The 15,264-nt window shown below is 53.1% G+C and overlaps 2 gene segments (V, D, J or C); both read right to left on the bottom strand.

Moving 5' to 3' along the window:
* Nucleotides 1-9,968: 9,968 nt before the first annotated feature.
* Nucleotides 9,969-11,345, bottom strand: LOC134151114 (T cell receptor alpha variable 1-1-like). The segment is given in 2 exon segments: nt 9,969-10,405; nt 11,297-11,345. Coding segments are annotated over 2 exon segments (486 nt in total).
* Nucleotides 11,346-12,898: 1,553 nt separating this feature from the next.
* Nucleotides 12,899-14,573, bottom strand: LOC134151113 (T-cell receptor alpha chain V region PHDS58-like). The segment is given in 4 exon segments: nt 12,899-12,987; nt 13,728-13,815; nt 13,908-14,200; nt 14,522-14,573. Coding segments are annotated over 4 exon segments (522 nt in total).
* Between the last annotated feature and the right edge of the window lie 691 nt (nt 14,574-15,264).

Below are 15,264 nucleotides of genomic sequence, written 5' to 3'. Positions count from 1 at the left end.
CTCTGTTTGCAGTCATGCTTGTTACAGGTGTCTCTTTATTGGCAGCAGTCTGGCCCTTGGAAACTGGAGATTCCCCTTCCTCCGGCACAGCCCAGGGCACATGAGAAAAGGAAGGAGAGGTGGGAAAATGCTGAGACACCTCCTTTGTCAGTGAAGTAAATAGAAAGCACCAGCCTGGCTGGAGAGTGCCCAACAGGAGTAAGCATGCACAGCACCAGAACCAGCCTGAGATAGCCAAGTGGCCTGAGCCAGGTGGGTCCCTGAGGTGTTTCAGATCTACTCTTCTGAAGTACAGAGAATCTCAATCTCCACGGTCTCAGGGTCACTGCAGCCAAGGCTGTCCTCGACCTTTGCATCATGCAGCAGTCCTTTCTTGTTTGTGAGGAGCAGACACAATGGAGCATCTCTCCAAGGCAGTACTGAGGAGTCCCACCCTGCAGGATTATGAGGCTTTCCCTGCTGCCTGAAGAAAGCTTCTTCCATCTTCCCTTCTTGTCTGTAGCAGACATCCACTTCAACATCACCTCTGCTGGGCTGCCCTCTAATCCTCATCCACAAGCTCTCCTAACTGTTGCATTGCCTGCTCCAAGGCAAAACTCCATGCGTTCCGGACACTCTTTTCCGTAGATCGCAACCCTTCCTGTACCCGTGCCCACCCTATCTTTCCCCAAAGTGCCTCTTTCCCTCCACTACAGCACTGCAACCACAAGATTTATCCTACCAGGTCTTCAAATCTCTAGAGAGGTCACAGCTCTGCACCTGTGCATGCTCTACTAAGGTCTCCCAACTTTTCCCCATGCTACGTACCTCCGGTATGGCCCTTTGAGAGGGGCCCCAATTTGTGCTGCTTTTACAAGGAAGGGGAAATGGCAGAGGCTCCCCTCTCATGCTGTCTTCCACACAAATTCGCTCTGCCCTTTGTGCCCGCACCTCTCTTCAGCTTAAGGTGAACCTTCCCCACCCCATACCTACTTTAAAGTCTGCTCACTAGGTTAGCAAGCCTGTTTAAAGAGGCAGTTGTTCCCCTTTTTGTCACGTATATCCCACCCCTGAGCAGTGGTGACAGAAGCCAAAGCCCTGCCTGCAACACCAATCAGACAGTCAGCATCCTGACTGTCTCCCTCTGCCGCCTCTTTGACCATGCTCTCTGTCTGTCCGTGCTTTGTGTGGTTCAGGCTCTTGTCTCTGGCAAGCCTGAGGTTGAGACAGGGAGGTGAATCAGCAAGACAGGGCCAGGATCAGGGCTAATGGTACAAATCAGATGATGGCACACTCCAGGATTGCCATACAAGTGCATAGTAATAAGGCATTCCAAGGGCAGGATGGGAAGTCATCCACATGTCAGAATCTGACTCCACATCAGCGAGCCAGATCCATGGCCAGTCACAGAGTATGGCTGTGAAACAACTGGAGCTGCAGCTCAGCTTGGGGCCAAGCACTAGGGCCTCAGCTTCATGCTGCTCCCACCAAAAGGTGGGCTCTGGCCTCCCAGCAGAGCTGTCTGGCAGTGATCTGTCTCCCCAAGGTGCTTAGAGGAAAGGTGGGCAGCCCTCAGCTGTACCGGGTGTAAGTTGGACCTGAGCCCAGGCAGACCAGCCCCCAGGAGGGGAGATGCACTCAGGGAGCTTACGCATTCCACTCAGACCCTGTTGCAAGGATCGTCTTTTGGTGCTTGTTCATGGCACAGCAGCAGGCTTGGGGATGTGTGGCCCCGAATCAGACCTCCCTTCCCTCTCTGCGCAGCTGCTGAGCGCTCAAACTCAGATTTCAAGGAGGGGCAGGAGAGGCCTGGTGCCAAACAGCAAAGGAGTCATAAGCTCTTTGTGCATCCCTGTGCTTTGCAGGGGCTCTGTCCTTCCTTTCACAGCTCAGTGACATGAAGACCCATGTCTTTCTGCTCTCATGCCTGTTCAGCACCAGGTCTATCTGACTTAGAGGCAGGTCAATGAACTGCAGCGGTGCCGCTGGAATTGGCATCCGGACACAAGGAGCCTGCATTCCATCCACTGACACTGCATTGGCAGCAGATTCACTCAGGCATGGCAAGCAGGAGTTGGGCAGGATTTCTCAGCCTTTCTCCCTTTATGTAAAGCTAAGGTTATCCTTCTGGACTCTCTAGAATTGGGGAGAGGGGTTGCGTCCTGGCCTGGAGTGCCCACCAGCCATGCCAAGGTACTCCGAGTATTGTTACCTGCAATGAAACTGTAGTTCCCAGCTGGTGCAAAACTGTCCTTGGTGAAGCCTGAAACAGGCAGTAGCAGAGGGTGAGCTTTGGAGGGGGGATGAAAAGGAGGGCTCAGGAGACAGGGGCTGCATTCCTGTGCCTGTGCCCTGGGCAGCTCTCAGACAGGACTGTGCCATAACCATTCAGTTGGGGTCGAGCTCCTTGTGGCCCTGGGAACCTGCTGCTCTGTGGTATTTGTGGATAGAGCAGTGGAGAGTGCCCCTGCCAGGAGCAGCATGTTCCCTCATAGCGAGGGAGCATGTACGCACAAGTAGAGACTGACCTGCACCTGCTCACGTATCCCTGCATGGAATCATGCACAAATTTGTGCACCCACATGGACTCATGCAAATCCAGCATGCCCACAAGCACACACAAGAAAAGAATATGTGCCTAACCAGGAGCAGCACCTGTGGACTCAGCTGAGGAAATGCTGCCAAGCAGCCAGGATGGCTAGTGCTTGAGCACCCTTGGGAAGAACTTGGCCCCAAACATGCTGGTGCTGCTAGTGGTTTGGGGACCCTCAGAGGCACCACAGAGAGGTTCCATGGCAAAACAGGCCAAAAAGATTTTCTTAATGGTTTTATGCAGCATAGGTTCAAAACCTAGCAGCGCAGCCCACTCACCAGGGGAGGTGACAATAACTGAGTATAGGAGTGAGCTAGGAGGGAGGGAGTTAGAAAGAAGGAGGTGCATATCCTCCTGTATGGGAGCCTTTGGGCACCCAGCTGAGGACTGCAGCAGCTGGGTGCCTTCCATCAAACAGGGCCAGAAGCAGGCACACAGGAGTCACCCAGGTCTACATCACTTGCCTGCGCTGGACCCCTCTGGCACTTGAGCTGAGTCTTCTGCCCACACTGATGTCTTCCTGCCCTGGAAGTCCTTGGCCTTTCATCCAAGCATTCAGAACAAGCCTACATGGGGGAATGGGCATGGCATAAAGTGGGAAATGGACAGGCAACAATATAGGAAACAAAAAAGCAGTGACAGAGCCTGAGTCATTAGCAGAGGCCTGATTTCCTGGAGCATCATCTAGGTGCTGGGGATTTGCTGTGCTGTAGCACAGAACGAGATGATGCTGCCGACAGCTCGGGCTGCCTGGGTGGCCCCTGCATGCCCTGAGCCTGAGTCTGTACTGCCATTTTATGTGTCCAGTCAGAGAGGGCAAGTTAGACTTCAAGAGGCATCCAGCAGCATTGCCTATTATGGATGGCTTATGCTGGTGCCAGGGGAAAAGGCATTGTCCTCGTCCCCTAGAAAGCCCTCCTTCCCCTGCCCACATCACAGCCTAGTAATGGAAGACATGCAAAGGTCACCACAGTGGCACCAAGCTTGCCCCGACAGCGGGGCTGCATTGCAGACTCCATGCAAACTTCCTGTCTGCCCAGCAGATGCAGCTGGACACCCAGCACTAGTTTGGGAGGGCATCACCATGCATCACTGCAGAGAGCAGGTCTCTGTCCCTTCCCCACATTCCTCTGCCCTCCCAAGCACAGGGAACATGGTCTCCAGACCAGTGTCTGCAGAGGGCCCTGCTGCTCCCAGGCTACGGCCTGTGCCCTGCAGCATGCAGCCTGGCATCCTGGCCCTCCCAGCAACTCGCTCTCCCATGCAGACACTTTCCACAGAGCACCAAGTTCTTCTTAACCCTCTTTCAGAGTCCACCACAGAGGACAGAAAAGGCAGCCTCTGTCAACAGTCCTCCACACGGGCAGACAAAATAGACATTGAACAGCAAAAGATCTTTGCTGCCAAAAGGCAGACACACTTCTTCCATCAGGACACTTCACTCCGCTAAAGACAATCACCACTGGTATTTATGCTTGTGTCACCACCTGAGGGAGCATCAACAACTAAACCAGATGTGCTGCATACAAATTAGCCAGCATGGATAAATGGACAGAGCAAATGGGAAATATTTTTCCCAGGTGAGGCTATGGCTGTTAGATGACAAGGTCATTCTTGGAAAGTAAATGCTCCTGATCACTTAGTGCGTCCTGGGACATATCCACTGGCTGCTTCGGGCATGCGGAAAGAGTGTTTGGCAGAGATGTGATGTTCCTCTGGCAGGGGATGCAGGCCTGATGCCTCTGCTGGGGCCTCTCTACACACACCCCCGGTATCCCAACCTGGAGGTGTGGAAAGAGTGCCTTGGAAGCAGTGGACAGTACAGAAATGGCATACTCCTTTGACTTAGAGGTGTGGCATCTCTTAAATGGTCAAAAAGTTTTTTTTAAAAAAAAAACAACAAGAAGAAATAATTACTAAACTCTACCTCGAATGTGCATAGATGGTAGCTGTGCTTGGAAACATTTTCTTTGAGAGAAACAGTACCCTGGCGGGAGGAAAGGAATGACCTCTCCAGATCAAATTGCCAAATTCTTTGTTATGGATGCACACAAGGACAATCTTTTCCCAGATGGCGTCTTTGTTCACTTTCACAGGAAAGATTTGCTTCAGCAAAGGACCCCTCAGACTCTGATGGTGGCCAAGGAGTCAGTTTAGCTCACTAAGGGATGCAGCATACTCTTTGTAGGATACTCTTTGTATTTCTAGAACTTCAGATTTGAATACAGTCTGTTATCTATGAGTGATCGGTTACTGTGAACCTGTATTTACTCCTTGTGGGGTTTGTTAGACACTGAGCTAGGCCACCCATCCTTCAGCTGAGACTAGAAGCAGGTGTGCTGTGAGAAACACAGAACAAGAATGCAGAATATGAGCCAAGCAGATAACCATGGTGTCTGCTTGTGAGAAAATTGTATCAAGGGACATAACCAATCGCTGGAGTGCATGCTTATCGCTGTATACCCAATCACCGCGCTGTGTATGTCGCGTGCATGACTCGTGCTTACTATATCGATATATATATTTTGCCTTCTGATATGGATAAACGTCTTGAGATCAGAACCTATCAGGAGTCCATGCAATCGATCCCTTCAAACGGTGATCCCGACGTGATAGGTTCGTGATAGGGTCGTGATAGGGTAGAACAAGCGCTGACAGCAGTGTCCAGAAGGGACTCCAGCTGAACGAACTGCTCGCAGCAGGACTGCAGCAAGAAGCCCAGGCAATCACCGTTTACAGGTGAGCAGCTGGAGCATAACTATGGGATCTAATCTGTCGACAGAAGTGGAAGCTATCGTTAAGTTGTTACTGCGGATATTAGCTAAGAAAGGTGTTAGTTATGATGAGAAAGTAGTGAAACTTTTACCTAACGGTTAAAAGCAAAAGGGGCCCCGTCCACGATATTGGAGGTGTTTGATCTTGAAACATGGGAAAACACAGGTCAGATGATTTGGGAAGCCGCCTCTTGGGGAGATTTGACCGCCCAGGACATAATGACGACTTGGCGTTTGATAACAGAAACTTTGCGAAAGTGGCAAGCTGAGAAAAGTAAAAAGACAGATGAAACTGTGAAAGCTCTTAAACTCTCGGGAGACCACCCAGCCCCGCTGTTATATGCTAACCTCATAGATTTAGATATGGAATCGCCGCCGCGGGTGCGTTGTGGTCCCCCTCCACTGCCATCTTTCACGCAGGAGAAAGGGGGGGGGCTGAGGCACCTTGTCAATCAGAGACCCCTGCGCTGCTGCCAGAGCCAACAAGGATGGATTTAGGGTGGTTTGACCCCCCAGACCCGTTGGGCGCAATTGCGCCATGATGCAGCGGCTGCCGGGGATGACCCGTGCCTGGCATTCCCAATCCAGGTCCAGCAACAAGGCCCTAATGAGTGGGTTCCCTTTCAGTGGGATTTGATTAAAGAATTATGGAAAACAGTGACCACATGGGGCTTATCCACCCCTTTTTCTCAATCATTGCTAGAAAATGTTCTGATGGGACAGCTCTTAACACTGTATGATCTCTGTCAACCGGCAGCAATGATTCTAAACCCGACACAGAAGCTTTTATGGGAACAAAAATGGCAAGATTTATGTTATGCTGCTTCTCTAGAAAACTTAGATAGACCCGTCGTCGATCCACGTAAAACTGCAGGGTTGCCACAGCTCTTGGGACAAGCGCCTCTAGAGGACCCGCAGCTTCAAGCCCGTTTAGATCCACAGGTTTTAAGGCAGTCTGCGTCTCTAGCCTTACAAGCTATGTTAAAAATCCCAGAGACCGGGAAGCCGGCTCATTCTTTTACGAAAATACTTCAAGGAGTTGCGGAGCCGAATATGCTCTTTATTGACCGTCTCCGAGATGCATTAGATAAACAAGTTGATAACTGAGAAGCAAAAGAGGTGCTGCTATTAAAGCTAGCTAACACGGATTGCAAAAAGGTCCTGCAAGCTATGTCTCCAAATGCCTCCCTAGTCAAAATGATAGAGGCGTGTAACAGAGTCGGTTCCGACGCTCGAGTACGACCCTGGCAGGGCTGTTTATACCACCTGGTGTGATTGATGCTGATTATGAAGGGCAGATTCACGCAATGGCATGGACTCCATCACCTCCACTGTTTGTGCCCAAGGACAATCGGATTGCCCAATTAATATTGTTTAAAGCTATAGTACCCAGAACAACTAACAGGAAAAGAGGATCTGCTGGGTTTGGCTCCACAGGAGCCCCAGCCGTTTTTGGGCCACTGATACCACACAGCAGCGACCAACACTTTCTATCATGGTGCATAATACACAGCATCACCCTTAACACATCAAATGTACCATGCTTATAGATACAGGAGCAGATGTGACTGTCATTTCCTCGTTGGATTGGCCAGCTACATGGCCCACAGTTACACCGTCTGGGGGCCTGGTGGGTGTTGGCGGATTGTCTAACACCTTGCAAAGTGCCTCGACCTCACCAACTAATCACATGGGACCGAGGGTATGCTTGTGTTTCCACAGGCACAGGGAGTTCGACCCTTCCTGGCCTCGTCCTCCTCGCTGCCGTCATCGCCTGCAGTTCAGCATGGCTCTCCGTCTCCCCACGCCCAAATGTTTGGGTCACCCTCACCAACACGACAGGACAACAATCTTCATGCCTATGACTGGCAACACCGACCAACCCGTTCACAACGTGTCTTGTGAGTGTACCCCTCGGAAGTTGAGGCACGGTGATCCATCTCTCATCCCCAGCGAGTGACCTCCTCAAAACCTCTCAGACGGCAGTTGACAACTGGGACGGTTGGGTGGCCCATCTCCCGCCCGCCCCCTGGGAGCAGCAGGAGATGAACATTCTGGGAATTGTGCGAGCGGATGCCTGTCTCGATTTTAATTACACAGGCCAGAACCAGACCACCAAACAAGCTGTAAATGCTATGCTTGTGCCCTATCGCAATGCCACATTTTGGTGCAATTACACAACCAAAAACCGGTCTCACTCCTGATACTATGATCTTAAACCGTACCCGAGCCCATTGCCGGGAAAAGCGCAGCACTCAGGCTTATGCAGCCAACTGTGCTGATAACCTAGACTTTTGTGATACTGATAAAACCCACTTTTTATTGCCAGTCCAATGACATGGGTGTGATGAGTTTGAGGGCATGTGATGTATGAACCTGTCCGATCACTCCCATTCCATCTTTACGCAGGTACAGCATGTACAACAATTAACGAGTGAGCTACAACACAGCTCGTTTGGTATTGATTGTTGGCTCTCTGGCCTAGAAATCGCAGGATAGGTGAAAGAACTTGTTAAACTCAGTATTTTAATATTGCTTGTTATTTGCACTCTAACACTGATTATTCACTGCTTATTGCAATGCTTGCAACGCATGATAGAGGGCATGCTGAAGGACGTGTGGCCGCTTGAAAATAAAAGAGGGGGAATTGTGGGGTTTGTTAGACACTGAGCTAGGCGACCCGTCCTTCAGCTGAGACTAGAAGCAGGTGTGCTGTGAGAAACACAGAACAAGAATGCAGAATATGAGCCAAGCAGATAACCACGGTTTCTGTTTGTGAGAAAATTGTATCAAGGGACATAACCAATCGCTTTAGTAGCTGGAGTGCGTGCTTATCGCTGTATACCCAATCACTGAGCTGTGTATGTTCCGTGCATGACTCGTGCTTACTGTATCGATATATATATTTTGCCTTCTGATATGGATAAACGTCTTGAGATCAGAACCTGTCAGGAGTCCGTGCAATCAATCCCTTCAACTCCTGACGTGGGGATCATTCCCTGAGTTGTGCAGCAGATCCCGAAAGGTGAATATATATGGGTAGCTCCTCATGCTCTTGGGCAGGAAAATTCTTCAGGTTAGTTTTCATTCTAAAGGCATTTAGGAGCCCAGCTAGGGTGCTTCAGGCAGGATCAACATGCCTTCTGTAGGTGTAAAACTGAAACCACAGTTTCTAAAGGTCTGTACCCTCACTGTGGCCCCTCTAGAGTTAGGGCAGAGAAAACAAAGTGGATACTCTAAGCACCAGAACACCACAAGAGTCTCAGAACACACTCTCCTGAGTCCCAGACAGCTCAGACGGGATTTCACAAGCACTGCATTCTCCAAGGTCTGCCATGCACAGGACTAGAGCAACACTGCCCTTTTCTGCTCCTCACCCTGACACACTCTTCCCTATGGATCTCCTGAGCCAGCAGCAATATCTCCCCAGCTCTGCAGTCCCTGCCTGGTTGAGGCCGGTCCCCAAGCACGGAGGAGATCCCTAAGCAGTGTAGCAAAACCTTGAGGTGTGCACACACGTGCTCCTGTTCCCACCAGGCTAGAAACACCCATCTCTTCCCAGTATGTGTTCCTCACAGACCTGGAAGGATTGCCCAAAGGAGGCTGTTTCCAGACACAGCCAGAGATGCTGGGCGCAAGCTGTCCTGCTCAGCCAGAGCCTCTTGCAGATGTGGAAGACAGGTCCAGGTTTCTCCAGGCCAGGTCAGCACTTCCTTCACAAAGTCACATTTTATGCACACAAAGAGAAGTTTTGTGCTCCCCCCCCACCTCCCCCCCTGCCAGTTTCCAACTAACAACTTCTTGGAGGACTGATAAGTGATGAGTGTGCTTCCTTTCCTCTCTTAGGGCAATCTTGTTTCTCCTGATCAATTGAATCATGGGGGCTTTGCTTTTGTGCATTTTGTTCTGAATACAATTTCAATGCATAAAGTGCACTGTATATATTTTCAAGCTGGTGAACTACCTGGACAGTTCACCAGTTTGGGATCTCTCTCCTTCCATTCCCAGCTCCACTTCCAGCTCCTTTGCCCTCCGCTCTGCAGGGGCTGCAATCAAAATGGCCTCTGTGAAATTGCTCAGGCCCCAGGGCTCGAAACATCCCTCCTTCCTGCCTCTGGCCTCCAGAACTGTAAGGGTGAAAGAAACTATCTGCAAGAGTTGTTGTCAGCCAGAACAAGAATCCCTCCCACCACTCCCCCTGCCTCCCAACACTGTAGGCAACATGCAGGTACATTGTCGCTGGCATTGGCAAATGCACTAGGAAACCTTGGCTCCTGTCCATTGCTCCACCACACACCAAGAGATTACCACTCCTCACAAGTCATGGCTCCAGTTCCTGCTCAAGCACTGTGCCACTACCTCTTAGGTCCTTCTGAAGCACCCAGTCTGCCAGTGATCTGGGCAAATGTGCTGGACAGAGAATGAACAGGGGTTTTGGAATGGGACTGCAAGACTTGGATGAGACACAGGGTGATTCCTTTGAGCCCTGGTGCTGTGCTGAGAGATCAGATCAAAGGAGCACATAGACTCTCTGCACAGCCCATGCCAAGTGTGGTCCTATCCTGGGTGTACAGGGAAAACTCTTCCATGGCAGAGGCGCCTTCACCAGCTTCTCCTCCCTGTCAGGCCACAGACACCAGTCTGAAAATAGTATTGCTAGGGGAGAGCTGAGGGTCATGTCCCTGGAGCTCCACCTTGTCTAGAGGCACCCTCACCCTCCTCCCTGCCTCAGGTTTTTGCACAGCCAAGGAAGCTTCCTGCACCAGAGTGTCTTCCACACCACAGAGGTACAAGGCAGTGTCAGAGACCTTGACTTCCTCCAGCTTCAGGAGGCTGTATTTCCCTGTGGTGTTCAGCGGTGTGGTGAATCGGCTGCTGTCCTTGCGACCAGCTCCCACCTGATGCGAGACCAGCTGTGGGGCTTGGCCTCTCCTCTGCTGGTACCAGAAAAAGCCATAAAAGCTGGAGGTCTGGTAGGTGCAGGTGGTCTGGAAAGTGCCTCTCTCCTCCACTGTGACTAGACCATCTTTCTGAGTCACGGTGGTCTGGCCCATGGCATCTGGAAGAAAGTGGGAGTCAGTGAAAGTATGACAAAAGGCCCAGGGAAGAAGGCGCCCTCTCCGTGGCCCTGCAGCAAGGTAGTTAGTGAGTGGTTTGGGGCAGGAGATTGGCCTTCTTGCCTCAGTGCAGATCCTGCAACATGGTAATTCCATCACTTCCTGCTGAGAGGCTCCTGGACTAGAGCTTTGCCATGGCCCTGCTCCCACCTCCCCACTCTCCCACTGCCCAGGGAACAGGCTGTCTTGCCTGGCCCTCCTGTGCTGGCACCAGAACAATTCTGGGGGGAGGTGCTGCAAAAAGCTGCATCTCTCTTGCGATTACCTGTCATCTTGCATGCCTCTCCGGTCTTTGCAAATGAGGAAAAAGGAAGCCCTGGCTGTGCTGACATGCAGGAAAAAATGGGTCGCCAGGGCATGCTGCACTACAACTGCAAACCAGGAGAGAGAGCTGGACACCCTAGTAATGTCTGTGGGATGAGAGCTTTCCAGCACTTGCACCAGCTTTGAAAAGTCCTGTCTATCTGGGCTGTAAGGCAATCATTTGGCACTGCAGACAGCAGAGAGCTTCTGCAGTGACGTATCTGTGGAACACTGGACCCAGATGCATCAGAAGAGAAAGGCAGAGAGATGGATGGATGGATGGATGGATGGATGGATGGAGCGAAAGGAAAGCTGCAGAAGAGTGTCTTAGGTGGTCCAGGGATGAGATCTTTCTTTGCTGTCTCATGTTTTCCTTTCCAGCAGTAACAGCCTCTTCAGAACACAGGTGCGAAACACCCATGTGATCTGGTATTTCAAGAGAAGATCCTTGCAGAGATCTGGTGATGGGGTGAGGGTTTAATGAGGGGAGAAAGAAAAGGACTATGTCAGGAGTAAAAGATTGTTCTTACCCAGCGATTTCCCCAGGAGGGCAGCGAGGAAGAGGTATTGGAGGTACATGCTGAGGCTGACCCTGCTGTTTGTGTGTGAGAGAGTCGAAAAACCACCTCCCACCCCCAAGAGAGCTGAGCTGCCGGAAATGACTCTGCAAGGGGAACAAAGAACGAAAGGGGGAAGAGAAAGTATTTGTTCTTATCATGCCTGAAACACACCATCTGCAGCTCGGCCTCTTCTGGCAGTGACACATGTTGCTCCCCAGGCAACAGCCCACTGAATGTCTTCACTATGGGGGAAGACGTGGGGGCTCTGGGTTCCCCATGGTAAGAAGTGGCTGTTCCTGGCCTGATGTCCCAGTGCAGGCCTCATTTCACCAGCTAGAAACACATGCTCTCCTGCACACTACTGCTTGGTCCTTTGGGGATTTCAGGGGTTTTCCCCACTGGCAGTTCCTCACCTTCCCCAGGGGTGCCCAGTTCTCTGCAGATGGTGCTATTTCTTCTGAGAACGGATGTCAACATTATTTCTACCACTCTACCCTTTTCTTCCTCTCTTGCCTGAGAACCATACCTCTCCCTGAGATCCCCAGAGGTAGCTGGGACCCTACCCTTCTGGAAGGAGTGAGTTTGGGGAGGCAAGTGAGGGGAAGTACAGAGCTGCAGTGGGAGTGCCAGGTTGGATCCGGAAAGGTAAATATAGGCAAGCGAGAGAAGTTCGCAGTATGGACTTGTGTTTGTATGGACAGTGACTGAATGTCCTTGCTTAACGGATGAGCCTAACGGACAGTTTAGGCATGCTGTGGTCAGTCAAAAAGACATGGAGGATGTTGCTGGGGACCTCCATCTCTTTGTCCCTCCTAGAAATAAGAACCAGACAAACCATCCTCCAGCAGAAGAGAAGTGTTTCTGACACCTCCTGTCATCTAGCGCCCAGCCAGACACAAGAGCCCATACCCAGCTCTGCAGGAAATGGTGAAGGGATGCTTGCACTTACCCATATCCACCTTGGCCCTGGATATAAGTAGCACCAGGTACAGACAGAGGTGCCTGGAACCAGGTGCCTAGCTCAGTATCCCCAGTGGGCTTCTCTGAATAGCACCTACTGAGGGAGCTTCTCACACAGAGATAGAAAGAAACCACCCCCCCCACACACACTTTCAGGGAAGAGGAAAGAGATCCCATCAGAGCCCTAAGTTTTAGAGAGAGTCTCTCTTCACTCATCTGCATACACAGCCTCCAGCTGCTTATGCCACCCTGTGTCTTGGGACTTGACTGTCTGGGCAAGTACAAGGGCTACCCACAGGCAGGTTTTCAGCAAAGCCACTCTCATTCACAGCCCTCCGTTCACACTAGTTTCAGGGTCTCCCTATTCAGCTGAGGCCATGGCAGGAGGGATACTGTGCTGCACTCCGCTCGCCCAAAGCCTGTCAACCTGACAGTACTTCAAAGTCACGCAGTTACAAAGGCTATCTAACACAGGGCGTAGGGCCGAACCTCTTCTCTCTGCCTCTGGGCTCCATGAAATCTGAGCTGCTACACATACTCTAAGTTCCCTGGCAGCTTCTCGTGCTCAGGACTCTCCTCCCAGAGTGCACATGCTGTGCACAGGCCCCCTGCTCACTCCACATAGGCCTGGTCCAGACCAGCTGGAGGCAGCACCAGTGATGAGGAGGTAGGCAGTGAAATGCGGGTGAGGAAAAGGGAGCCTTGGGGGACAGAGAGAGGGCCAGAGAGGCCAGGAGGAGAGGAAGGGACCCTGAGAGAGGGAGCGCAATGCAGGGACTAGTCACACCCCCAGAGCCAAGCCGAACTGAGACAGTGGGAGGGCCAAGTCAGGCCCTGTGGCCACATCCCAGCATGGCTCACCACTTCCCTCCCAGCTCCACCTGTGGCCTGGAAAGACCAAGGCATAACTGGGCTGGGGGCAGGGGGCAGCAGGAGGGTCAGCAAGTGGTGGAGAACCATTCCGCGGGACGGTGGATGGATGGCACTTCCCCAACATTGGTGAGACCAGTGGTGACTGAGAAGCCCTGTGTCCCTGGGTCCCAGAATCTGATGCCAGAGCTGTGAAGGTGGGTAGAACGGGAGGCTTCTGCTGGGGCACCAGGGGCTGACAAGGGCTCCCAGAACTCAGGCCGCTCCCTTGTCAGCTCTGCCTGGGCGGTGGCTTGGCCTGGCTGGCTCCCCGGCGCCCTTTTCCCCACGGGAGCCAGCAGCACAGTGCATGGGTCTGCGGCACCACCACTCCCAGGCTGGACAAGACAGGTGGGGCCAGGCCAGGAGGGCTACATTGTGGGGAGGACTCCGTGCCCCGGGGACGAGTGGGACATGGCCTCCTGGTGGCACCCCCACCGGCTCCGGCACCATGACCGCTGCACCAATGACTCCACCACTCCCTGCCAAGCAGGATTTTCCTCTGACCGCCCATGGCTCAGGTTAGGCCCACCCGGTTCCTCTGCTCCCACCTCCAGCATCCAGAGCGTCCGATAAAACACGCTGCCCCACTCTTGGCCAGGCAGCCACAGGTGCCACCGCTGTGCGGAGAGCAGAGAGGCACCTGGGCACACACAACCCCCAACACTTCCCTGCAGCATTTGCGCACAGCGGCAGCACCGGCTCGTCTCACTGTGTCTCTCACAGCGCAGTAATACAGTGCAGTGTCCCACCAGCGGGGCTGGGCAAGGCGCAGGGTGTTGGAGAGACGGTCTGCTGCAATGAGCAGGGTTCCTGGTGGGTCCAGCACCACTTTTTCGCCTCTGACACCCATTGCTATCAGCTGCGGTGGTTGGTGCTGGTGCTGCCGGTACCACTGAGTTGAGCCTGCAGCAATGCTAGGATGTGAGCAGGTGATGTTGGTGCTGGTGCCCTCGGTGGCCTCTGCCAACGGCTCCTGCTGCACCTGGGCTCTGCCCACAGCCACTGCCAAGAGAGGAGAAATTCACATCGACAACGGCTTTCCTGCCCAGGAAGAAGGGGAGAATGGAAAGATGAAGGGAGGATCGCAGCCAGGAAGGGCTGTAGTGAGGGAGACATGGCTGAATCGGTTGGTTGAGACAGCACAGATGAAGGAGGGAGAGAGGCTTGGGCGGCTGGCTGGATGTCCAGCAAAAGGAGGTCTGCGTAAAGACCTGAGGGCTAGTGGTGACCATGGCCATAAGGACCTCGGAACCCACATGCCTTCCCCTGGCCTCTGCCCCACATCCCTAACGCCCCCCCCTTGCCGCTGCCAGCCCTACGTACCCAGGAGCACCATGGCCAGCGTCGCCAGTCCTGCGCCTTGGCACTGCCGCATCACACTGCACCACATGGCACTGCTCAGCCACCCATGCATCGCTGCCGCCTGCCTGCACTGACTCTCTGCTGCAGCACCAGCACCTCCTCTCTGCTGCTGCCACCGGTGCTGGCTCCGCCCTGGGGCTGCGCCCTACCCCAGTGCTGGCCTCGCTCTCAGCCTTTCTTCTCAAACTCGCCCAAACCTGGGCCACGGTTGGGAGGTGAGAGGGGCAAGAGTGGGGCACTCGGCAGCACGGCAGCACATGAAGGCGGCAGCTCTGCACCATGCATGGTGCTCCTGGGCCCGCAACAGGGGCCAGGCAGGAGGGGAGTGGCAGGGACTGGGCATCATGGCAGGAACGAGCCCTGGTGCTCCCTGCACAAAGCAGAGCACCACAAGCCACGGTGGCAGTGGCAGCCGGCGCTCCCAGAGCTCCTGCATCTCACCTGCAGTAACAGCTCATGCACTGCTGCACAGGGACAGCGTGCCCGAAAAAGACGCTAACTCCCCCCCGCCCCACCACCACCACCAAAATGCCTCTGGCTGTTGCTGCTTGTGGAGCTGCTGCTGGCATGAGAATGTTTCCCTGAAATTGCAGAAACAGCAGCCCTGGGAACAGCAGCCTTGGGAGCAGCAACCATGAGCAGCAGCGAGCAGGAGCCTACCCTCAGCCACAGGCCCGGAACACAAATACTCATGAGAGCCCTGT

Source organism: Rhea pennata, chromosome 26 (assembly GCF_028389875.1).
Source record: "Rhea pennata isolate bPtePen1 chromosome 26, bPtePen1.pri, whole genome shotgun sequence".
In the NCBI taxonomy this organism is placed as follows: domain Eukaryota; kingdom Metazoa; phylum Chordata; class Aves; order Rheiformes; family Rheidae; genus Rhea; species Rhea pennata.
This window is presented reverse-complemented; position numbering and strand designations above follow the sequence as displayed.